General features: G+C 39.9%; 1 protein-coding gene across 2 annotated transcripts in view; it reads left to right on the top strand.

The window, feature by feature from the left end:
• Positions 1–27,171, top strand: part of JARID2 (jumonji and AT-rich interaction domain containing 2) — a 295,836-nt gene that overhangs the window by 114,334 nt on the left and 154,331 nt on the right. For both annotated transcript variants that reach the window (XM_026660367.2, XM_026660359.2), the window contains exon 2: positions 9,019–9,154. In XM_026660367.2, coding sequence (XP_026516152.1) covers positions 9,019–9,154 — 136 coding nt within the window. The remainder of the gene's footprint in view (positions 1–9,018; positions 9,155–27,171) is intronic.

The raw sequence follows: 27,171 nt of genomic DNA, 5'->3' as shown, positions 1-27,171 counted from the left end.
AGCGCTACCAGCTTCACAGTTTGCCGGGCAGCCTCCAGACCCTGTGCCCCCGGCTGGGCGCTTCCCCTCCCGGGCTCCAGCTGCGCTGGGGAAGCGCCGGGCAGGGGCACAGGGTCTGGGGGCTGCCCGGCAAACTGTGAAGCCGGTAGCTCTGGGGCAGCCCTTTTCACGTGGCTGGGAGGGAGGAGGGGGAGTTAGGGCGGGGACTTTGGGGAAGGGGCGGTGAATGGGCAGAGTTGGGGCGGGGAAGGGGCGGAGTTGGGGTGGGAAAGGGGCGGGACCAGGGCCCCGTGGAGTGTCCTCTTTTTTTTATTTTTTAAATATGGTAACCCTACACTGGAAAAAACCCTAAAACTTCTTTTGAGACTTGTTTGTGTGTGTTGCTTTGTTTAAGTTGAAGTCTGAACTCCTTCCTTCTGGGTGCAAAATGATAATTACATTGTAAATGCATTTTTAGGAAGTCATGGCATCCAGGCAAACTATGGCCAGATGAAAGACACATCTGAAGTTCTGTTCTAATTTGATAAATGAAAACTTCAAAACTGATGTTAGTGTGCATTTATTTGGGTTTAGTATTTCTTCAAGTATTTACCTTGGTAGACCAACAAGAGCAACAGTTATGCTTTCAGTATGTTCATATACTTTCCTAGATGTGCTGCTTTCCTAGGTTTGCAAAACCATTGCCAAGGGTTCTGAATTTATATAAAAGAATGAGTTACCCATGGAGCCAGTACTAAATGAATTTTTAACATTTTAAAGCCAAAATGTTTAAAAATGTCTAGTGATTTTGGGTACCTCAATTTTGGGGTGTCTATTTTGAGAAACTTTTTTTTTTTTTTTTTTTTAAGAGAGGCCTGACTTATATGAAATACTACTGGAGTTGCCCTCTGAAAACTGGACTTCTTCAAGGTATTTCAGGGTAGTCACCCAAAAATTTGATGTGCCCAAAATCCCTAGTAATTTGTACTTAAAAAAAGGTTTTCAAATATATTATTCCCCTCCATCACTGTATGGTTATGTGCACAAGATTAAGTAAATCAGGCTCAAATCTTCTTAAGTCCTTTTGTTACACAAAACCATGTGGCGTTTTAGCTGCCATGCAGCTCATATGTGAGAACTGAGAGAGAGAGAGATGTGCTTTGAAGTACACACATTTTCTGGAGCCGTGTTTACATTGCGGTGGCACTGCTATGGTGCTGCAGCTGAGCTGTTGTAACACTGTTGTGTAGTAGCTTCTTACATCGGTGGAAGGGGGCTTTCCATCGATGTAGTTATTCCACCTTTTCAAGAGACGATAGCTAGTTTGACAGAAGAATCTGCTGTGTCTACCTTAGAGGCTAGATCAACTTAACTAGAGCGTTCAAGCCACAAAATTTTTCACAGCCCGGAGCGACCAAGTTAGGACAATCTTAATTTTTAAGTGTAGAGCAGGACCAAGAGTGTAGGTTGCCAGGAATGGGAACTCTATTAGAAAAGATGTGAAGTGGTGTTCCCTCTTAGTAGCCTCATGTGGGCAGACATTTTTGTTTCCCCTTTTCCCCCCTCTCCACCAATCATAAAAAGAGGGTTCTGCTCCAAATTAACCCCATACCTACTAAACAAGAGCTGCCTCATACCAGAAGGTCTTAAAGGAAAAATTAATATTTTTTTCTTAGAAAATTTCCTATCTAAATACCTAAAGCACTAAATGCTAATTGTACTGCTAATAGAGAGAATTCCCCCCATGTTAGCCAACACATATTTAAACACGACGTTGCACCTAATGTAAACACAGTTTAACACCTTTTAAACCAGGGGTGGGCAAACTGCTGGCTAGATCTGGCCCGTGAGCCATTTTAAGCTGGCCCGCCAGCTCCAGCCGGGGCGCTGGGTTGGGGACCATACCAAGCGGCTCAGCCCCACTCTGGTGCTCCAGGAGGGGCGCTGGGTCGGGGGCCGCTCCACGCGGCTCCCGGAAGCCGCAGCATGGCCCTGCTCCGGCTCCCAGGCGCTCCAATGGGAGCTGCAGGGGTGGTGCCTGCAGATGGGGCAGTGTGCTGAGCCGCCTGGCCGCGCCTCTGCGTAGGAGCCAGAGAACGGGCACGCCACTGCTTCCGGGAGCCGCTTGAGGTAAGCGCTGCTCAGAGCCTGCACCCCTGAGCCTCTCCCCACACCCCAACCCCCTGCCCCACTCCTGATCCCCCTCCTGCACCCCAAACTCCTCATCCCTAGCCCCACCCCGGAGCACACACCCCCAACCAGAGCCCTTACCCCTCCTGCACCCCAAGCCCAATTTTGTGAGCATTCATGGCCCGCCATACAATTTCTATTCCCAGATGTGGCCCTCAGGCCAAAAAGTTTGCCCACCCCTATTTTAAACAATGTCAGTTGGTCATAGAATTTCAGGGTTGGAAGGGACCTCAGGAGGTCATCTAGTCCAACTCCTGCTCAAAGCAGGACCAATCCCCAGACAGATTTTTACCCCAGTTCCCTAAATGGCCCCCTCAAGGATTGAACTCACAACCTTGGGTTTAGCATGCCAATGCTCAAACCACTGAGCTATCCCTCCTCCCCTGAATGACTCTAGCTGCTTGTCATGGAATACATAAGCCATTTTTAATGTTAGACTGTTAGGTAGGTGCGAAATCATATTTGACAATGTGCTAGGACACATTAAAAAATGTTAGCTATTTTCCTACGTTAGACAGGACGTTAAGTTTCTCAGCAGGCAGAAATCTGTATCCATAAAGCCTTATCAATCCTCATCAATTTAACTCCTTCTGCACTGTATTTATATCAAAATTTTGTTTTAAATGAGCAACTCTTGCATCCTCTGGATAGTTAAACTTGCTAAAAAAGTTAAATATTAAGTAAGTGTGAATTTTATTCAGAGTGTTTTTGGTAGAAACTAGTAAACCATAAAAATTAGGGATAACTCCTTGCAAACTGAATATAGCTCTATTTAAGCATAATATAGCACTTAACTATAGAAAATCTAGGCTGAATGATTGCTACTAGAATGTATTGAGAGTTTTACTTTAAATAGCTGTGTTGTAGAGTAATGGAAAGCTCTAAAAAACCTGGCTTCACATACCTGTGCTGTAGGTATAACTTCTCTTGCTAGTCTGTGCTGAGCACAGTGGTTTATTGGGCATGAGGACAGAACGAAACTTTCACGTCTAGAAGTTGTTACTCCAGAAGAAGGTTGAGAGACATTGGTGGGACAGTAAAGGGGAGTTCTATGCTGTACATGGAGGATTGATCTCCAGGGTTGTCACCTTGCAATATTTCACAATCCCTGATCTTATGATAAAAATCATATACATATAAAAACTGAAAATAGTGAAGGCCTCTAACTTGAATTAAGCAGAGAAATAGAGCATATATAATAGTAAAATAGCAAACTTTCCCATGAGAATCTCTGCTGTATGAACATTACCGAATTCAGCTTCACAACACACCTGTACAAAAGCGTTATAATTGTACTACACAGATGGAAAATCTGAAGTACACTTAAGTTACATAATTTGCCCAAAGTTGCACAGAATATTTGTGGCAGAGTTGGGAATAGAAGCAAAGTTTAACTATTAGACCATCCTTCCACTTTTGTCTTTGAAATGTGTAATTGCTGTGTCTTTGTGAAAATCTGTCACAGGGTTCCATTTCTTTAGTAAACAAATAACTCAGTTTTAGTCCCCTAATGAGGGAGGGAAAGTGTGTTGGCATCCAATCGTTCTCCCAAAAAATTCACTCTACTATTCATGCCGAAGGCAGATTCTTTCTTTCATATTTTAGCCAGCAAGAAAACTATCTTTTAAATAGTTCTCGCTCAAAAATCTCTCCTGAGGAAAGGACAGAAACTTGTGGCTTATTTTTCCCATTGCTTCAGACTGACCTTCTTACCTTTGTGGGAGGACGCCCTTGGGGCTACCAAATCATGAAAGCATATTCATTTAATGCAGTGGGTGCCATGGTTATCTTTACCAACTGCTGGCTCCTGTGCTAGGCTTTTTTTTTTGTTTGATTGGATTTGTTTATTGTTGTTTTGCTGATTGCAACTTGGCATGAGAAATGGGGGTCAAGAAGTGCTTGCTGGGGAAAGACCCAAGAGAACTGGAAATATGCCAGACATACTGAGTCATAACCTACCTGTCTATAGCTATCCTTGTACCTTACAAAGTCCTGACTCTTTAAATAAAGCCATCCTTGCAGTTAAACTATTTATGAAAAGTAAAACAAATAGCCTTCTGTGTTGTGTGCATTTGCCCTTGCTTCAGGTGCTTTTTTACCATATGAACTATTTGCTAAAGGCTAGGCCGAGCCTAAGAATGTGGTATCAGTTGAATGAATATAGAAGTAATAGTGCTTTTGGTGCTTGTTGTAAAGCAGTAGCATTCAAAAAGGTGAAATTCAACCCTGTACAGAGGGCCTATGCACCACTCAAATTCTCAAAATGGAGCTTAAGTGGGAGTTAAGTGGTGCATAGTCCTTGTGCAGGCCCTCAGCACAGGGTTGAGTTTCACCCACAGTGAACAAATTGTAAGCTCTGGTTGCATTGTGAGGTGCAAAGTGGCACAGGTAAAGAACTTAAAATAAAACCACTTTTAAATGATTTGTATATGACAATAGCTTTGTCACTTAGCTTCAAAAACAGTGAGTATGAAATTTTACAAATAAAGAAAAATGTACAAACCAATTACCTTGGAACAGGGTTGTCCTTGGTACATTTAGCAGAGATAAAGCTTCTACAGAAGCTTACTACTCATCTCTGGCTGGTAGAGGCTTGTGTGCCAAATCATAGGGAATGATGTGTTTTTCTTCTTCCATATTGTATTCAGCAATCTGCCACTAGCAGGCACTTCGGCTGATGTTTAGATACTAAATGTGTGATGCAAAGTTCCCCAAAATTGTTTAGCAGATGAGAAAAATAAATGTAATTGTTTTTGTAATTATTTAAAAGAAATACTGCAATTAGCATGTTAACTCTGATCTGTTGGGACTTGTACTACTTCAATTATAAATAAAATTAACTCATGTTATAAGGTCAGAAGGAACCACTGTGATCTAGTCTGACCTCCTGTTTAACACATGCCATAGGATTTGCACCTATTTAATTTTTGTTTGAAATAGAGCATTTTTTTTAGAACAACATCCAAACTTGATTTTAAAATTTCCAATAACGGAGGATCCACCACAATGCTTGGTAAATTGTTCCAATGGTTGGCTACCCTCCATGTTAAAAAATGTACACCTTTTTTCTAGTCTAAATTTGACTAGGTTCAGCTTCCAGCCATTGCATCTTGTTGTACATTTACGTGAATAACGTAGCTGAAGTCGACGTACTTGGATCTACTCACCGCAGTGTCTTCACTGCAGCGAGTCGACTCCTGACGCTCCCCCGTCGACTCCACCTGTGCCTCTTGCGCCGGTGGAATACAGGAGTTAACGGGAGAGCACTTGGGGGTTGATTCATCGCATCTAGACTAGACGCAATAAACCGCTGGATCGATCGCTGCCTGCCGATCCAGCGGGTAGTATAGACATACCCTATTTTATCAGGCGAGTTAACTAACCCAATTGACTGGTAGTGTACAAAGTGAGGCATTCGGCATGTCTTCCTTCACTGACGTTATGATGCAAAGTTCTGACCTATGCAATTATAACTAATGTGTCAAGAGTTGGAACTTACTAGCTGAAAGAATGCAGCTGGGCTCCAGGTCAGCTGCTTTCTGCCTCCGGTCTGCTTTTACATTGGATGCCTGAGGGGAAATGTAGCTTATGATGATGATACATTTTTATTGCTTTTTTAGATGTGGAGATGTGCAACCATGGTTATTGGCAATGGCTTGGTCCCTTATTTTGCTGTTCTTGAAAGATACTGTATTGGAGAAATTGAAGTCTTTACTGAAGTAGGATGGCTGTTTTGTTGTGGCTCTCTCATATTGCAGTGTGGGTAGGACTCTGGGTGGGTGGAAGTTCTGGTTGTGGAGCCACCCTCCCTCTAGGGCATATAAATTGCAAGTGCCACTATTGTGGTGTGAAGATTAAGCCAGCATGATTCGTCTTGGCTCTACAGTTACACAAAGGAGAAGATTGCTCTGTAATAATGTGAAATGTAATCTTATAGCTTTAGTGGTTGCAGAGCGCTATGGTGGTTCTAATTTTTGGAACCCCTTCTCTGATGGAACTACTGCTCATCAGGTCCTTCAACAGGTGTGAGTTTACCAGAGAATGTTCTGTGGTGAGGCTGTGGCTGCCAACTTTTAAAACAGAAACAGTAACAAACAAATCTCACTGTGCGATTGTACTATGTCATGGTAAAAGTTCTACCAGGAACTCTTCTGGGTCTACAGTACATTGTAGGAGGAGAAGGATCAAAGCGTTGATCTACATGTTTTAGTAACTTAAAAAAAGTGAATTGTCTAAACCTAAGAAAAGTAGATTAGACATGTCTCTCACTTTAGATTTTCCTTTACTACTTCCTCTTGAATTGTCTATAACTGAGATGTTCCAGAGAATATACTGTACATTTCATAGGTCACTCACTCAGTTGCACTCTGCTCACTGATAAGTGTGTGCCAGGAATATTTTAAAGGTCAGTGTCAGCAAATTTCACTCTGATGGCATTGGAACAAAATATGCTGCTATGTTCTTTCAATGGCAGTCAGCTTCCATATTATAGTTAAATGGATTACAGTAGGATTTCTTGAATTTAGAAAAGCTGCATTTTTATCTGCCGGGATCAGTACAGGCCCTTGCTGGAGTTTTCAGGTGAATTTCAGGTCTCTGGGGGCATGGAGTGTCTGTTCCAATTGCTGTGAGCGGGGAGGGGGTGAGAAGTGGGAGCCAAGCAATTTTTGCCAGTGGTTTCTCCATTAGGGTCAGTGGATCTAAGAAAAAGACACCAGGGAGTTTCTTGACTTATTTATGAATTCTTGATTGTTTCATATCTGTAGTTTAAACAAAATATGTAACTGTGTAGGGTGATAAAGTTTTGTTGCTTCTTGTTTGGATGACCCATATAACTCAACCATGGCATCACAACTCATAGGTAATGTCCTCAGGCCATATTTGAAATACCATTTAAAGCACACCACCGTTTTTCCTCGCCCCGGTCATCTGTGTAGCAGCATGTATAAATACCAATTTAACATTTTAAGGAAACGTTAGACTCTTCATGTTATAAACACTAAATTGATAAGCTCAGACAAATGCATTAGATGTTACGGCCTTTTTTCTAACTGAGCAAAAAATACCTTTACCACTAAGGGAAAACTCTTAATTAAATCATCATGCTTTTCTCATCTACTAACTAACTGAGAGATCAGGACACTGCCAGCAATGATGACAAACTTTGTTGTCAACATTGTTCTACATCAGAAGCGATCCCTACTGTAGTTTACTTTCAATGTGTGTTGGAAAAATACAACTGACAATCCTGCTAATCTTTATTAAAATTACGTCTAGCGTGGATACCTGTTAGTTGATTACTGTCCTCACTCTGCCAGTTCTGGTCATGCCTAGTAGGGGAGAGGAGACACGTGTGGACTGAAGTTGTATTGGCAGGAAAATGGCAAACTGAAATTCAATTTGTATAAACATCTGTTGTCCAGGCAATTGAGATCACCATTCTCTTCAAAGTACTTGCCTAGAGAATTTTTCCATAAATGTTTCACTTCAATTACAAAGTTCCTGCTTTCTTGGCTTGAAGTTCCATATATTCCAAAAGCTATATGGGCATAGTTCTGTGTTTGTTTGTAGTATAGTAGCATGTCCCTAGTGTGAGAGGAACATTCTGCTGCCAGGATACTAACTTTTTTCACTGTAGTCATTGTTTGGCCTTCATATATGTATATTTTGGTCAAGTAATCAGTCAGGCAATTGGGAGGAAAAGATGTATGCTTAGAGTTCAACAGGCTCCTCCTAGCCTCAAATATCTCACTGGTGTAGCTAAGAAAAGGTGTTGATAGTCACCCTAAAATAAGTTTATTTTTAAAAAGTTAATGTTATTGGTCACTTCTCTCACACAATGTAAACCCTATTGCCCTCTGGAGTGGATCATTGATAGTGGTGTTTTGGTTTCTCAGTGAAGTGTGGCAGTGCAGTGGGGTATGCTTGCGTAAACAAGGGCTGTCCAGAAAACTCTAATTTTCCCACTTGGCAGGGATGCAGCCCTTGAGGAATTCTAGGGCTAGAAACCATAAATTATGATTGTAAGAAGAATCCTGAGGAAAGCTAGAGCATAAGAAAATGAGATGCAAAAAGACTTACCTTACTCCTACATATGCCCTTAGAACAATTTTCTAACTATACTAATTTGAATGCTAAAAGCTTTAGGGAAATAATTTTGCAGGGAACTAACCTTTTAACTAAAGCAACTACCAAATATTACATACTCTAGTGTTCCTTTTTGCAATACAGTTTTTGTCTCCTAAAAGTAGCTTAGAAAACAATATGCTCCACAGGCCAAATTCCACGTTGTTCTACTCTGATATTAAACCACAGTAACTTCATTGTAGTAAAATGTATTGTACTGCTATAATTCAGATACACTGTTATACCAGTGAGCAGTTGATATTGCATCAGTATATAAAATATTGAGGCATGAGGCAGTATCAAGACACATAAATGACAACATGTTATGTTGGTACACTGTATTTACTTAAATGTTTTCTGCAGCTCAATTCAGTGTTGTTTCTACTTTTACTGGTCTCTGAGAATGGGGGAATATTTCCCGGCTGTGATAAATTTCTCTGTGCAGTAGGGTTCATTATAGCGATTTAAAAATAAATTTTACTTCTTCTATAGTATCTGATATTGGCTACTGCTAGGAGCAGAATAATGGATTAGACGGACTAATGAGCTGATTTCCATGTTCCTGTCATGTGTTAATGCCACTGATGTTCAAATTATATAGGGTTTGCGTACTACACAGTTTTTATTCTTTATCATTTCTTTGTCTAGATAGAAGATATCTTTTGAACTAATTTGTTTAGATCCTTCCAGTAAATGTTTCCTTTCCATTATCATTTTCTCTAGGATGACAGTGATGGGATTCCATGGTCAGAGGAGAGGGTGGTACGAAAGGTCCTTTACTTATCTCTAAAGGAGTTCAAAAATGCACAGAAGAGGCAACATGGTGACGGCATTAATGGGAGTCTCAAGACTGTGAATGGTAAGTCTCTTCTCTGGTTCAACTGGAAGAGTTCTGTCATTTTAAGTGTAATGCTAGTTTTAAGAAGCAAGAAGACAATACACAGGTTGGCAAACACATTGTCCTTTTGATCTGCACAATTTAGGAGAACTTGGATATTGAATGCTTAAGGGGTTCACTTTACCTGTACTGACTCTTGTCCCCAACAAACTGTGTAGACCCGGGGCGCCATAAAAGCGGGATACTGAGGTCATGTCTACACTAAAACCTTTGGTCGACCCAAGTTATGTCAGTGTATGTCACTGCCGGAGTTAGCGTATTTCTTATGCGCATGCTTGCTTGGCCGCTTGTGTCAGTGCTGCACGTACTCACAGGAATGCTTGTGTCAATGCAAACTGTGGTGCACAATGGATAGGTAACTCACTGAGCCATGTGCCACCATCCAGCACAATGCCTTTTGGGAAATGTTCACAAATTGTTGTGGGGCAGAAATGAGTTGCACAGGGATCAAGTTCCCATCATGCAACTTTCTCCACCCCATAATGGAGGCATGTGGGCAGAAGTGGGGGAGAAGGGAGGTGAAAATAGAGAAGTGTGGCTGAGATTGGAAAGAGTTTAATTTTAATCTTTGTCATTAAGCCCTTTGGCCAATGAAGGAATGGTTTCACAGTCTCTCAGTACTCTTGCTCTCTCTCTTTGAGTAAGAAAGATGTGATACCTTCAGAGGAGAGTATAAAATGTGGCTTTTCTGGGCTCATTCAGTGATACATGACCCTTCCTTAAATAGGCTTTATCATGCTGGGTTGAAAATGGAAAATGACTGACAGTGTTCAAGTTTCTGGGCAAGTTTGTGTTTCTCTCTTCACTGACAAAAGCTGATAGGTTTCTTTGTAGAGGCTTAGTGCAGATGCTTGTCAGCATATGAATAACTGTACATGCACTAATACATTAAAGCAACAGCTGGGTGCTTACTTGGTGGATTATTCATATTTGTATGCAGCTTCCATTTTTGACATGGTGAATCAAATTTCACTGGAGTCTCTGAGAAGCTGACTTATTCCCGGGGAGGCAGACACTAGTGGAATACCTAGATAGGGGTTCTCACAATGTGGGTTGGGACCCCTTAGGGGGTCACAAGGTTATTATATGGAGGGTTGTGAGCTGTAAGCCTCCACTCGAAACCCCACTTTGCATCCAGCCTTTATAATAGTGTTAAATATATAAAAAAGTGTTTTTAACTTATAAGGGGGTCGCACTCAGAGGCTTGCTATGTGAAAGGGGTCACCAGTACAAAAGTTTGAGAAACACTGACCTAGATGGCTGGATAGATAGATACAGACTGTGTATGTTTAAGTTATTGCATCAGATAAATAGCCTCTTCAATGTGATTAAGGAATACCCTCTGACTTTTGAGGTCAGTAATAATATCAAATACTAATCTGAAGGGAAGGGTCACTCTAGCTTTAGCCGCAAGTCACTAATAAGCTTGAAGGTGTATGCAAAACAGTGTTGGCTTTCTTTTTTCTCCAGCACTTCTGCTGCATTGATCATCTGTCAAGCATGATTTTTTTTTTTTTTTTTTTTTTAAGTTTCTTACTCCATTGTGGGGGTTTTCTTTAGTCAAAGCAAAAAAAATCTATAGGCGTGAAGCACAGTAATTGTGTGTTAGAAAACTTTGATGGTGTGCCAGGTTACAGGATGGCTGAGGGTTTTATGGTGTCTGGTTTCTCCAAAGGCAGCCTAGATGAAAACTGAGTTGGCTGGGAATGCTCTTTCAATGCAGGTACCAGACACGGAGTATGCCATATTCTTCTCTGGCAATGACATGGCCTATGTCTTCAGAATATGCCTCACTAATTTGTTATTTTATAATACAATCTCCTCCTCCACAAACATGGGTGACTAAGGGTATGTCTTCACTGCATCTGGAGTGGTAATTTCCAGCTCAGATAGATGTATGCACCCTAGCTTTGATTGAGCTAGCATGCTAAAAAGAGCAGCGTAGCTACACTAACGCAGGTGGTAGCAGGAGCTAGCCACACAAGTATGTACCTAGGGTCTTGGACAGCATTGTACTCTGGTGGCTCGCCCGTGCTGCCACCCATGCCGTTGTGGCTACGTTGCTATTTTTAGTGTTCTAGTTTGATCAAAGCTAGTGGATGTTCATCTGCTGGAGCTGGAAATTGAAACTTCAGCTGAAGTATAGATATGCCCTACTTTTTTTTCTGAGCCAGAAGGGCTTCCTTTCTAATTCCTTTCTGTTAATGAAATGTTTCACTAGGTGTTCAGTTGCAGAGCTGTTGCATTTAAGGAAGACACTGTCCTTCACTGGATCTGTTTAACCACCACCATTTAAAAGAGTGAGGTTTTGTGAAAGGGAGAAAGGGTCTGATGTGGAGGAAAAGATATTTAAGAATATATTCATGACACTCCATTTTTTTTTAAATATGGCCACATACATTAATTTAAATTTAAAACTCTTACGATGTGGGGAATAAGGAAATGCAGATCATACTTAATTTTCACGAGGTTACTATGCAGTGGTGAGAAAATGTTGTGACTGTGTTGGAGAGAAATGTTGTGATAGGGATAAACCTTAGAACCCCTTTGAGAGTTGATTGGGGTTGTTCAAGAGTTGTGTGGCATAGGTCCTATATGGGAGAGAATTTGGTGTTACTACTTTTTATATGCATGAGACATAATTTTCAATCTTGGAGACCAAAAGTCAGGGACCTAAATGAGGCCTGATTTTACAGAGATGTTGAACACTATCCACTCCCGATGACTTCAGTGGGAATCTGTCTTCAATGGGAGCTACATGTGCTCAGCATTTATAGAAAGGAAGCCCCTTATTAAGTGCCTGAATGTTGTTTTATGTACTTAAATTTGAAAGATACAGCCTTCACTCCAGCACTATAAAATCATGGTATTGCTCTTACCAGGTGTTGCAGGCAGTGAGAGCATCCTCCAGCAAACTGCAAAAGTCAGGTATCTGGAAGCAGAAAGCAGACTCTGATACCAAGAGATCAAGCTTCTATGCGCATTATAGAGCAACAGATTGTCATCAAGCACTTCTAGGTATTCAGAATTCCATCGCGGGTAGATGAGGACCCCAAGTTAGATTATCATAGCAATGGTGTCAATGTCCAGATTGCCAGGAGATTTCCCAATATCTCCCCTTCTTTTTAGAAATATGACGGGCATGCAACCTATAGTATATTTTTATCCCTGGTAAGTTCTGTGTGATGGAGGAAGGGGCAAAGGAAACATTCAATAACCTCATGCAGCCACTGTTTCTAAAATTTTTTTTATGGATTACAAATTGTTAGTCACAAACAAGCCCTCAAAAAGAATTAAAACCAGTGTGAGCTGTAGTATACATACTGTTTTGGCAGCTGGAACCATTTACTTCACCATTTTAGCTGCCTGTGTGAAAAGCAGATCCAGTAGAAATGGACCCATCTATGGGAGCCTATATCTGCAGTAGGGCTTGTATTGGTTCTACCTAGAGGAGACTGACAGACAGTTAATTGGGCTGTGTGTGTATAATACAAGACTCTTAAATGAAAACATTGATGTAATTATTTTTCTTTAAAATAGTCTTTAAAATACTGAAAGCTGAATTGTATTAACGCCTCTACCCTGTCCCCATATCACTGATAAAGAAATCACAGTGGATAGTTATTTCTAAAACAAACCTTGCTTTTTCAGTTTATTGCAGAATCCCTGGTGTTTGTCTGGTCCTGGTTAGTGTTCAGTAGTTTCCTTAAGGACTGACTTCCTCATCATACCTTTTTCTTTAGCTCATTTTTTGTCCCTGTTAGTAATTAGTTTCAAAAATTATTTTGTACACTTTGCGTTTGTCTTCGTGCCCTTCTTACAACACTCCCCTCCCCCAATACTTAACCAGTAGGCATTTTAGAGGGAAGGATATAGGAAGCTGCTGAAACATACTATATCAGTATGTTTATAATAACTCTAAATATTCAGAGTATAGAATGACCCACTATCCTTTTTGGTACAATATACCTTTTGTTCACTAGGTTCTCTTCCAACATGTGGGAACAAAAAATCAGAATAGGATGTTTCTATAAGTTGTCAGGAAACCCTTTGTAGAACTAAATGGGATACTTTATCTCAGATTATAGTAACGATTTTGCACACTGGAAAACCCAAAGGGGACCTGTACTGTGATTTTGATTATTATTGTCTGTTATTTGGATTACAATTTTAATAATAGAGACTGGTGTGTTTGGGATTGAGATACCAATTTTTAGTAGTCCTCTTGTAAGAGGAAAACTACAGTAGTTCTCATTGAAATAGTTTTCTTACGTAGCTTTAAATGTGAAATATGGCTGTAAAAGAAAAAAAGATTTAATTATTGCTTGCATTGTGTTTACAAGAGTGAATTCATAACCCTTAAAAGAGTAGCTCGTAAACCAAACTTTTATGACCTTTTACAATCTATTTTTAAATTTTTTTGTTTATGGTAACATTACCTTCAAAAACGATAAAAGTCCAAAGAATTTTTTTCTATTAAGATGATCAGTAATAGTATACTATAAAGACGATGAGGTAGTCATTTTGCAGACAGCAGAAATACTCCAATGTTCATAAAATTTGTCACTAACCTTAGGTTTGTCCCATAAAGCTGATGAATGAAATAGACTCCAAATATGCTAGCCCAATATATTCTCCCAAACTTGTGTATAAACATGACCTAGTTGATGAATTTGTAAGCATGAGGATGAGTTCTGGTTGGTATTGGGCCTGGAGATACAAAACCTTCATGTATTTTTCTCTATAAATCTTCAGTCTGCTTCTTGGTTTACTGAGTGTAGTATGCCTGCTGTTCTGGTGGAATATTAATTTTTCTCCCCTTTACATATGTGGTTGTTAGAGAGTTCTACCCCAAAGAGCTTACTTTTTGTGCATGCGTGTATATGTACAGCACCTAACACAAAGAGGTCCTGGTCCAGACGGGTTCCTAGGTGCTACAGTAATACAAATAGTAACAATCAATATTTAAATAAAAATATAACATAATACAGCACACTTAAGGACCATAAGGCCATTATGGAGAAACTAAATGAATTCCTCGCGTCAGTCTTCACGGTTGAGGATGTGAGGGAGATTCCCAAACCAGAGCCATTCTTTTTAGGTGGCAAATCTGAGGAACTGTCCCAGATTGAGGTGTCATTAGAGGAGCTTTTGGAACAAATTGATAAACTAAACAGTAATAAGTCACCAGGACCAGATGGTATTCACCCAAGAGTTCTGAAGGAACGCAAATGTGAAATTGCAGGACTACTAACCATAGTCTGTAACCTATCATTTAAATCAGCTTATGTACCAAATGACTGGAGGATAGCTAATGTGACGCCAATTTTTAAAAAAGGCTCCAGAGGTAACCCCAGCAATTACAGGCCATTAAGCCTGACTTTAGTACCGGGCAAGCTGGTTGAACCTATGGGAAAGAACAAAATTGTCAGACACATAGATGAAAATAATTTGTTGGGGAATAGTCAACATGATTTTTGTAAAGGGAAATCGTGCCACACCAATCTACTAGAATTCTTTGAGGGGGTCAACAAGCATGTGGACAAGGGGGATCCAGTGGATGTAGTGTATTTAGATTTTCAGAAAGCTTTTAACAAGGTCCCTCACCAAAGGCTCTTAAGCAAAGTAAGCAATCATGGGATAAGACGAAAGGTTCTCTCATGGAGTGGTAACTGGTTAAAAGATAGGAAACAAAGGGTAGGAATAAATGGTCAGTTTCCAGAATAGAGAAAGGTAAATAGTGGGGTCCCCAAGGGGTCTGTACTGGGTCCAGTCCTATTTAATATATTCATAAATGATCTGGAAAAAGGGGTAAACAGTGAAATGGCAAAATTTGCAGATGATGCAAAACTACTCAAGATAGTTAAGTCCCAGGCAGAGTGCAAAGAACCACAGAAGGATCTCTCAAAACTGGGTGACTGGGCAACAAAATGGAAGGTGAAATTCAGTGTTGATAAATGCAAAGTAATACACACTGGAAAACAGAATCCCAACTATACATATAAAATGATGGGGTCTAAATTAGTTGTTACCACTCAAGAAAAGATCTTGGAGTCATTGAGTCAGATAGTTCTCTGAACATCCACTCAATGTGCAGTGGCAGTCAAAAAAGCGAACAGAACGTTAGGAATCATTAAGAAAGGGATAGATAATAAGACAGAAAATATCATATTGCCTCTCTATATAAATCCATCTCAAAAAAGATATATTGGACTTGGAAAAGGTTCAGAAAAGGGCAACAAAAATCATTAGGACTATGGAATGGCTGCCATATGAGGGGAGATTACAGCTTGGAAAAAGAGATGACTTAAGGGGGGATATGATCGAGGTCTATAAAATCATGGCTGGTGTGGAGAAAGTAAATAAGGAAGTGTTATTTACTCCTTCTCATAACACAAGAACTAGGGGCCACCAAATGAAATTAATAGGCAGCAGGTTTAAAACAAACAAAAGGAAGTATTTTTTCACACAATGCACAGTCATCCTGTGGAACTCCTTGCCAGAGGATGTTGTGAAGGCCAAGACTATAACAGGGTTCAAAAACGAACTAGATTAATTCATGGAGGATAGGTCCATCAATGGCTATTAGCAAGGATGGGCAGGGATGGTGTCCCTAGCCTCTGTTTGCCAGAAGCTGGGAATGGGCTACAGGGGGTGGATCCATTTGATGATTACCTGTTCTGTTCATTCCCTCTGAGGCACCTGGCATTGGCCACTGTCAGAAGACAGGATACTGGGCTAGATGGACCTTCGGTCTGACCAAGTATAGCCGTTCTTATAATTAATGCCCAAACCTAACTGAAGTGCATTGGTACAATTCAATATAACTCGCTATCCGCCAACAAGACAATTAAGTATATCAGTCTAGAATATTATTATACATTTTCTACCTCCATATCTGTCTAACTGCCAGGTCCAAAAAGCAGGATGCACAAATAGTTTAGAGTTACAAATAATTTGGGATGCACTTATTTCTGACAGATAACTTTTATGTAGAATCTGTGTGTACAACCTCTGCAAACACAACAAAGGTATTATGATAAAGGTGAAGCAGAATCATACTCTGTATATATTAGGAGTCTTTGGGGGCAGTCTCTTAAGACAGAATGCTGTCCAATAAGGCTGACCTCTTTTATTGGTTTCTAAATTAACTATGCATGTTCGAAGAGAGAATATTTACTAAGGCTGTCAAATGATTAAAAAAATTAATTGCATTGTTAAACAATAATAGAATACCATTTATTTAAATGGATGTTTTCTACGTTTTTCAAATATATTGATTTCAATTACAACACAGAATACAAAGTGTACAGTGCTCACTTTATATTTATTTTTATTACAAATATTTGCACTGTAAAAAACAAAAGAAATAGTATTTTCAGTTCACCCAATACAAGTACTGTAGTGCAATCTCTTCATTGTGAAAGTTTAACTTACAAATGTAGAATTATGTAAAAAAAAATGCATTCAAAAATAAAACAATGTAAAACTTTAGAACCTACAAGTCCACTCAGTCCTACTTCTTGTTCAGCCAATGCTTAGAGAAACAAGTTAGTTTACATTTACAGGAGATAATGCTGCCAGCTTCTTATTTACAATGTCACTTGAAAGTGAGAACAGGCGTTCACATGGCACTGTTGTAGCCGACGTTGCAAGATATTTACATGTCAGATGAGAGAGATTCATATGTCCCTTCATGCTTCAACCACCATTCCAGAGGACGTGCTGATAATGGGTTCTGCTCGATAACGATCCAAAGTAGTGTGGCCTGATGCAGGCTCATTTTCATCATATGAGTCAGATGCCACCAGCAGAAGGTTGATTTTCTTTTTTTGGTGGTTTGTGTTCTGTAGTTTCGAGTGTTGCTCTTCTAAGACTTCTGAAAGCATACTCCACACCTTGTCCCTCTCAGATTTTGGAAGGCGCTTCAGATTCTTAAACCTTGGGTCGAGTGCTGTAGCTATCTTTAGAAATCTCACATTGGTACCTTCTTTGCGTTTTGTCAAATCTGCAGTGAAAGTGTTCTTAAAACGAACAACCTGTGCTGGGTCATCATCCGAGACTGCTATAACATGAAATATATGGCAGATTTCGGGTAAAACAGAGCAGGAGACATACAGTTCTCCCCCAAGGAGTTCAGTCACAAATTTAATTAACATTATTTTTTTAACGAGCGTCATCAGCATGGAAGCGTCCTCTGGAATGGTGGCCGAAGCATGAAGGGGCATACAAATGTTTAGCAGATCTGGCCTGTAAATACCTTGCAATGCCGGATACAAAAGTGCCATGCGAATGCCTGTTCTCACTTTCAGGTGACACGGTAAATTCATTACAGTAACAGTATTTCAAAATCCTCATCTAATGAATAATAGTTACAGTGCAGTTCTACTCTGAACAGTTTTTGTTTTTATCTTTAACAAATTATGTTGGTTCCCATTTTTGTCACACTGACTGATTTAATATCACACCTTTTCAGTTTAAAGATGCAATTATTTTTCTAACTGCCAAGCTCTCTGAGACTGGGCTCTGAGAATAAAGATGGGTTTTTTCTACTTTATCCATCATCACCAGTTTTATAAAGACCCTACAGGCCAAACTGTGCCCTCAGTGACACCTGCACAATGCCACTGTGTTCAAATGATGCCTTTGCAACTTAAATTTTATGTCTGGTGACAGTACAAGGAAATGAGAGGAACCTTTTTTAAAAGACTACCACTCCCCCTATCCCCCAGTTCATTTCCCCCCCCCACACACACACCTAAAAGATGCAGAAAACACTGTGACTCATTACTTTGTTGCGTCTCTTTCTAACTATGAAACATTATACAGACCTTTGAAAATAGCTGCTATTATACCTCTGTGTGTTTATAGTCAGTGACTCTAAAAATATCACTCTGCTACATTTATCCACTGCCAACTATGGATGATGGGGGGTGGGGAAGATGATATATAAATTGTAAAGTTCTAAGATCTTGAAGTAAAGGGTAACCCGAAACAATCAGTACAGTTCACTGAATATAGATAATACTCCCTTTTGTTTATTAACTCTATTAATATGAAATGTAAAACGCACACCTCTACCCCGATATAATGCTGTCTTCGGGAGGCAAAAAAATCTTACTGCGTTTATAGGTGAAACCGTGTTATATCGAACTTGCTTTGATCCACCGGAGTGCACAGCTTCTCCCCCCCCCCCGCTCCCCCGGGATCACAGCTTTACCACGTTCTATCCAAATTTGTGTTATATCGGGTCGCGTTACATCCAGGTAGATGTGTATTTTGTTTAAGTTTTTCTTATATATCAAGCACATTTAAGGTAGTTTTATTTAACCATTTTAAAATGCTGGTTTGTGCATTGTTAATTGAATTTTAAGTTTCATTCAAACAGAAGTTGACAAATTTCAAGTAAAAAATTAATCATTTAGTAAAATAAACACATCATTAACCATTTCCTAACATAGTAAGAATTAAGAAACTGTTAAATGTAAATTAAGCTACATAATTGCTAAAATAAATGTCTGTAGATATAGGGTATCCTCCTGGTTAGTGTTTTAAAAAAAAAAGCACCAAATTTAGGTACAAATCAACACATTTTAATGATTATCAATCGACAAGATTCAACCTTTTTTTAGGAAAATAACTGGAAATTACAAATGCAAAACAAAATTAAAATGGATGATTTAGATCAAGGTTTCCTGTTTGTTGATTTAAATCAGGACTAAAACCAGTGGTTTAAATTGCTTGGATTTAAATCAATCAATCCACCGTTGCCCACAACAGAAAACAAAAGTGTATTCCAGATCCAGGGTAATATCTGCTTCAGTTTACTGCCTAAAACATTTTTGTTGGATGCTGTCAGCAGCACAGGCCTCTGTAGTCTAGGGAAGAGCAAATTATATTCTGTTCTGCCTCCTGTAGCAATAAAATTGCCAGCTAAATTCAGACTGTGGAATCTTTTTATAGGTGATGTATGCAGCAGAAATAACACAGCTTACATTTTCAGCTATGTGAGAGAGCTTGGAGTACTGTCAGAAATCTTATTCTCCATCAATTTCTGTATTTTGTGTGCTTGTTTTAGAAATCAAAACAAGATATCACTTCTTCTCTAGATTTGCTTTTCTGACTACTGTCATGCTGTCCATTCAGTTCTGTATCTGAATATGCACAGGTTTAGCATACCTTGAATTAATCCTACAAAGATGTTTGACAGCATATATATAATTGCTAGATAATCTGACTAGTTACTCTTCCTGTTATAAAACCTAACACCTGGGTCTGAAAAACACTCGTTCCTTTGGCAGGCAGATAGGTCTGTTTTATACAGATTGTAGGTGACTGGATTTCCTCAGGATATTGAAAATCAGAAAGATCTGCTTAGAGCATCAGTCTTCAAAATCCGACAACTTGGGATCTATGGAATGCTTTCTGGTGAAGTATAGAGAACTGGCTGGTCCCATGGTGCTGGCTGCTTTTCCTTATTCCCAGGTGCTAAATTGCATTAAAAGAAGCGAAAATTACAGTAAATGCATAATAAAGTAAACAGTTGCTACAGGGATGTTATGGGATTGCAAATGAGAGAGGAGGTGGTCCACTACAAAATCTATCTAGTAAGCTGCAGTTCACACTATGAAAAAGGTTTGAAGTCCCCTGTTTTAGTGTATGCAGGGCCGGTCCACAACATTTTGGCATCTGAGGCGGGGAGCTCAAATGATACCTCCATACCCCCTCACTTGGGCCAAAACTTTGAAAGGTCTCAGTTCTGCCTTCTTCCTGTTCTACTCTTCTCATGGTACTGCTCTGCTAATAAAGGAGAACTAACAACTTAAAATGCTTTGTTCAAAAATTTTAAGTAACACTTAACTTTCAAACGCCTGAACAGCAAATGTAACTTTTTTTGTCTGCATGGTAAACACTGGCATTTTTATCTGTTTGAATAATCGAAGTGGTGCTTTCTGTGCCTTCTTGGTTGCAAAGATTTGAACTGCTTCCTGAAGATCCACAGTGTGGGCCAGCTCATGCTCTATTGAGATGGTTGCAAGGCTGACCAGCCTCTCCTGTGTCATTGTGGAGTGTAGATGTGTTTTTATTAACTTCAGCTTGGAGAAGCTGCGTTCTCCACTGGCAACTGTTACAGGAAGTGTTAGAAGTATGCGCAGAGCAACAAAAGCATTTGGAAAGAGGGTGGTCATCTTATTTGTGCACATATATTCCAGAACAGCCTTTGGAGTTGATCCTGCTGAAATGTATCTTGAAAGGGCTTTCAGTTCATCACCTAAATCACTTGCATCAATATCGCGCATGTCATCATGTGTCAACACTGTCTCTAGTGCCCTTCATTGCTGGTGTAGGTCGTCTTCAGGTATAGTGAGAAGTTTTGGAATATCATACAACATCCCAAATATACTGCTGTGTTCCTTGAGCTGCATGAAACGTTCTTCAACTGACTGTATTGCACAATCTAGCACCTGGTTAAAGAATTCAACTTTGAATTGTTGTTTGAGGTCTCTTATGGGATTCCTCTACCAACTTCTGTGCACTCTTCAGAACTTTTTGAAATCCCTCATCTCACCGGTAAGACTGTAGGTATGACTTTGCTTTGTCCAGTTGTTCCATTGCTCCAGATATATCAAGGTCAACACCTTGGAGTCTCTTGCTTACAACATTTATTTCAAACAGTATGTCATGCCACAACATCAAGCCACACAGAAATTTGAAGTTATGTTTCTGGTGATTCCATTTCCCTCTGCCACTGTTCTCCCAGGAACAATTCCTGTCCTAGCATTATTCTCCATAATGGAAACTATGGCATCATCTTCCCAATTTGGTGTTTGATAGGCGTTATCTCCTCCACTCAACTTCCCCATCGTGTGGCACTCAGTGGTTTCAGTATTAGAGAGGATGTTCCCAGATGATGCTTCAAAATTTGCCACCGATGAGTGGATGCAGAGAAAACTACATAGATGCTTTGAATTACATTAAATTCAGCAGCCTAACTAGAAGCTGATGCTGCATCACTGATCACCAAGTTCAATGAATGAGAACTGCATGGGACAAAAAAAGCTCGAGGGTTTAACTCTTGCATCCGTGTTTGCACTTCTCTGTTCTTTTCTCTCATGTTGGCACCATTATCGTAGCCCTGACCTCTCATGTTGGCTATTGCAATTCTCGTATCTTCCAGCTTTTTAAGAATCACATTTGTCATACCAGCTCCTGTAGTATTATCAATGTCAATAAATTCTAGAAAATGCTCTCTGACAGTCACCGTTGTAGGGACATTTTCACTAGGTTCTGTTGTTACAAAATGCACCATTAAAGTCATTTGTTCCGTATGGCTGATGTCAGGTGTGCAGTCCGGAATAACAGAGTGATATCTTGCTGACTTCAGATCTGCCACAATCTTCTGTTAGACTTTTGTTGCCAGTAACTGTATGATCTCACTTTGAATTGTTTTTCCAAGGTAGTGGTGTGTGTACATTTCTTGGGTGGTGACTCTTCTTAGATGCTCCTGGAGTACAGCATCAAACTCAGCCATCAGCTCCCCAGTTTTAAGGAAGTTTCCATTGTTTGGCACATATAGCTGATCTGAAGTGCCACGCAGTGCTAGGTTTTGGGTAGCAAGCATTCTCACAATGGCAATGACCTCTTCCAGAACCTTTTGCCAGTAAAGAGAGACTGATGCAATCTTCTCTTGATGCTGATCATCTATGGTGGCTTTTAACCTTAGTCTCATCTCAAGCTGTTTCCACCTATGGAATGCTCTTTGGTGATTTGCTACCTTCTCATGGCATGCCAGATTTCTAGCCAGATTTTTCCAGTCCTTTGTTCCTGTAGAACCCAATGTGGCTGGAACATTAGACTGGAAGAATTTGCAACAAAAACAGTATGCAGCATTCTGGGTTTTTGAGTACATAAGCTATGGCCTCTCCACTTTGTCACCAATGGGGATTTCACGCCAGTAATATGTTGAATGAAAACTTCTATTTTCATTGTCTTTGGAGAACATGAAGTTTTTCACTTGCTGTGGCCCATGCACTACAAGGAAGTCCCTCAGGCTACTGCTCAAGTGGGTCCACAGTCCTGGATCATCAAAACTTAAGGAACTAAACTCAGCAGTGGCTGTTTCTTGTGCCTCCACCACACTCTTCTCTGATCTACACTTTTCTTCAGGAATGTGCATGGTTACATCCATTTGAGATGGAGATATGGATGCTGCAGTAGCTGCCAGGTCACCTGCACTCTGACTAACTGGAAGATCAGGCATCTCCTCACCACTCACATCCTCACTGGGGCCAGAAGGCTCACTGTGAACATTTGTGTCTGTGTATCTCAGGAGAGCTCCTTCCTGCTTAGATAGAAAAGCTTCCTTTGCTTGCTTTCTTTTTCTGAATGCTGTCCCAGAGGGGCGTTTTCTTCTTTCACTCATGACTGCTATAGTGGTTCTCCACACTCAATTGAAGGGGACAAATAAGCAGGCTGGTAGCAGGGCCTGAGTGCAGGAAGATATCAGCGTCTTAAGGGCCTAACTAGCTCCTACTACTTCAGTTGACTGCCTGTTCTTCTCAAGTGGGTTCAGGGAAGCAGCAGGAAACAGGAAGCTCCCTGAGAAGCTGGTGTTAATCAGTCCAGGCTCCTGGGGGTGCTAGAGAGGTACCTAAGAGGCTCCTCCTCCTTTCTCTCCCTGTAGCTCCTGCTGCTTTCTGTTATTCCCTCTCACCTTTTCTCCTGCCTGCCTGTTATGTCTCTTGTGCCCTCCTTCCTCCAGCACAGCACTCCACCATCTCTGTGCATCTAGAGCAGAGAGAATACATATGCACCAGCAGCAGACACAGTTTTCTACACTCTGGAAATCAGTTTTAATTGCACTGTTAAACAAGAGAATACTAATTGAAATTTATTTAATATTTTGGATGGTTTTTTTACGTTTTCATATATATCTTGTATTCTGTGTTGTAATTGAAATCAAAGTGTATATTTTGATCATAAATATGTGCACTGTAAAAATGATAAACAGAAGAAATAGTATTTTTCCATTCAATTCATACAAATATTGTAGTGCAATCTTTGTCCTGAAAGTGCAACTTACAAAATATAGATGATTTTTGTTGTATAACTGCACTGAAAAACAAAACAATATAAAACTTCAGAGCCTACAAGTCCATTCAGTCCTACTTCTTGTTCAGCCAATCGCTAAAACAAACAAGTTTGTTTACATTTACAGGAGATACTGCTGCCTTCTCCTTACTTACAGCGTCACCAGAATGTGAGAACAGGCATTTGCATGGCACTTTTGTAGCCAGCATTGCAAGATATTTACATGCCAGATCTGCTAAACATTCATATGCCCCTTCATGCTTCAGCCACCATTCCAGAGGACATGCTTCTATGACGTTCGTTAAAAAAATAGTGCGTTAATTAAATTCGTGACTGAACTCTTTGGGGGAGAATTGTACGTCACCTGCTCTGTTTTACCCACATTCTGCCATATATTTCATGTTATGGCAGTCTCGGATGATGACCTAGCACATGTTGTTGTTAGTTTTAAGAACACTTTCACTGTAGATTTGACAAAACGCAAAGAATGTACCAATGTGAGATTTCTAAAGATAGTTACAGCACTCGACCCAAGATTTAAGAATCTGAAGTGTCTTCCAAAATCTGAGAGGGACGAGGTGTGGAGCATGCTTTCAGAAGTCTTAGAAGAGCAACACTCCGATGCAGAAAGTACAGAACCCGAAGCACCAAAAAAGAAAATCAACCTTCTGGTTGTGGCATCTGACCCAGATGATGAAAATGAACATGCGTCGGTCCGCACTTCTTTGGATGGTTTTCAAGCAGAATCCGTCATCAGCATGGACACGTTTCCCCTGGAATGGTGGTTGAAGCATATGAATCTTTAGCATATGTGGTACGTAAATATCTTGCGACGCCGGCTACAACAATGCCATGCGAACACCTGTTCTCATTTTCAGGTGACACTGTAGATAAGAAGCTGGCAGCATCATCTCCCGTAAATGTAAAGAAACTTGTTTCTCTAAGCATTGGCTGAACAAGAAGTAGGACTGAGTGGACTTGCAGGCTCTAAAATTTTACATTGTTTTATTTTTGGATGCAGTTTTTTGGTAAGTTCAACTTTCATGATAAAGAGATTGCACTACAGTACTTGTATTAGGTGAATTAAAAAATACTATTTCTTTTGTCTTTTTACAGTGCAAACATTTTTAATCAAAAATAAATATAAAATGAGCACTGTACACTTTGTATTCTGTGTTGTAATTGAAATCAATATACTTGAAAATGTAGAAAACATCCAAAAATATTTAAATAAATGGTATTCTCTTGCTTAACAGTGCAATTAATTGTGATTAATTTTTTAATCACTTGACAGCCCTAAATTATATACCAAATTTTATGTTAACTTTGTAATCCAATCTTTAACAGGAGTACTGTTGATACCCTATTGGCCATCCAACTGCCTCAGTGGTCTAGTGCCAATGGTCTAACCTCAGGACACAAAACAAAGGACATAATAGGTAAGAGAATAGGATGAAAGATGGGCAGGAAAATAGAGTACATTCTTTTACTAGGGTAAACACAAAATAAAATAAACCTAGCAAGTAAATACAAATATTTTGAGTCTGATTATACCTGAGCTTGTTTGATACAATTTTAGAAAGTACGTTAGACAGTCTAAAGGAAAATGTATTTTGTGAAACATTTTACACACACACGTGCACTCCTTATGTACATGATTACCTATGATTGAGCTTTTTTATTTTGAGATTAGGTTTTTTCCCCTCTCCCCTTCTCTCTCCCTCTCCCTAGGGCTTTTGCACAATGCTGCACTTCACGCAATATTTCCAAGGTATGGAGAAATAAATAAATTTTCAATTTAAAAAGGTTCTTAAAATACAGGCTTCTCCCGTTCTCCTTTCCTCCCCCCCTTTTAAATGGAGTATTTTAGAAATGGATGACCATATACAAGTGTTAACATTGTTTGTTGATTGAACAAAATATTCTTAGTCATTAGGCTGTGTTTAATCAGTGCAGATGTCATGTATGCTATAAACCTATGCAAGTCCAACACATGTAGTAAGGTGGTTTAAAAAAAAAAAAGTACAATTTAGTGACAGATGGTTATAGCTCTACAGATGGGCACAATGAGGATTATTACACGTTTCCTGACACAACTACCAACACACCTTATTCCTGACCCTGAAGTTCCCTCTACTACCTGTACTCCCTATTTTTGAGCTTCTCTGGAGCAGAGATTGCCAATCAACAAAGACTATGTAATGCTTTTTCCGACATGAACTAGACTCTGAGTACTACAGTAGATTGATATTGCTAAACTCACTTCAGCGACTAATCCACACGTGAAGCCGGGATTTCTGTTGTGACATGCTGGAGAATTAGTAACACTGTGAATGGCCGGCTACCTGCTGGAGTAACTGGTTGTGTAAGGAATAATAATTTTCATGTTACTATTCTACTAAATAATTAATCCAGATTCTGAACTAATTACTCCATCTTTAAAAACGAATCTAAGTAATAATTTTAGACTAACTCATTTTGGCCCTTTGTGATAATGAGACCTTATTCTCCCAATGCCTGGGAATGAATATTAAAAAGCCAAGTTCTAAATGCTAGAAAATAAACATGGAATAGGACATAGGAAATGTTTAATCTTGGTGGTATGAACTACACCAATATAATAAACATGCATGCAGTTTTGTCTTTATTGTATGGCTAGCTCAGATTCCGGATCAAAGACCAATAGGATGTCCATTTCAAGGATTTATTGATCAAGCTATCATTTTTGGCATTCTTAATTATCTGGATTTTCATATTTTTTCCTTTTAAGTGAATTTACCATTTGTGAAAGGCATCCAGTTCATAGCAGTGTACACTAAAGTCTTTCATTTATGCACAGAACAGGATACAGAATTGGTGGGGCAGTGCAAGATCCAGCGCAGTGTCTTGTCCATGTGTCCCAGACCAATTTCTAGGCCTTGAGAGTAGTTGAATTTCCCTGGCTATCAATTCTTTTACCTCCATGTCAAGATTGCCATTAAAGGTCTAATTGCAGTTTGGGCTGTGTGATGTTGAGACCAGTCTACTAAGAAGATAATTCCTTTCACATAAGCCACTGAATGGACAACATTCATTTCTTTCTTTGCCCAGAATTTCCCATGCTTTGTTCAGTATCAGATTGTGAAAGACTCCACGTCTTAAGTAGGTTTTTTTTCTTGTGTTCTCTAGTCTGTCTACATGCTAAAATGGAAAAAGGGGGGAGCTGGAAGGAGCTTGGCAGGAACATTCCTCTTTGAATCCCACAGAGGAAAGAGCCGGCAAAGATGGACCCTGTGCCTCCAAGCTCTGTTATGATTTGGGAAGCCAGGAGCTAAAAGCCAGTCATTCAGGTTCCGGTTTTCTCCTAAAGGGTTTGGCCCAATCATCCATTCTAATTTATGCCTTTTCTAATGCTGGGACCACACCACCTATTCTGTCAGTTATTCCCACACCTTTCTTGCATCACTGAGCTCTAGTCACAGCTGGCCTTTTGAATCCTCTAAGTCTTTCTGTCCCCTGGGATCTCCACACAAGCAGAAGGCAGAGAGGTAAATCCAAGCATGACTTGCTCCAACTCATCCAGTTCCCTTCAAAAGTAGACCTTTTAATAGATTGCCTCAGAGACAAACAATGTCTTCCAGATGTTCTAAATGGAGAGAATCCATTTCCTGAGTCTGTCTAGAACTCTATCCCCTAGGCCTCACTGCCTAATAATAAGTCTTCTATTCCAGTCTTCTGTCTAGGAGTAACTGCTCCTAATTCATGATTGCTCAGCCCATCGCCTAGGTCCTCTCTGCTCCAAACGTAAGAGCCCTCTATCTGGAGCTTGCTTTCTCTCTTTGTGTTTTCACTCCAGCCCTTCCAATAGGATATTGCTGGCAGGTGTTACAAAGTGGGCCCATTGAATA

Source organism: Terrapene carolina, unplaced genomic scaffold, assembly GCF_002925995.2.
Source record: "Terrapene carolina triunguis isolate 2854851 unplaced genomic scaffold, T_m_triunguis-2.0 Scaffold58, whole genome shotgun sequence".
Lineage (NCBI taxonomy): Eukaryota > Metazoa > Chordata > Testudines > Emydidae > Terrapene > Terrapene triunguis.
Note: the sequence above shows the minus strand (reverse complement) of the source record. Positions and strands in the feature narration are given on the sequence as shown.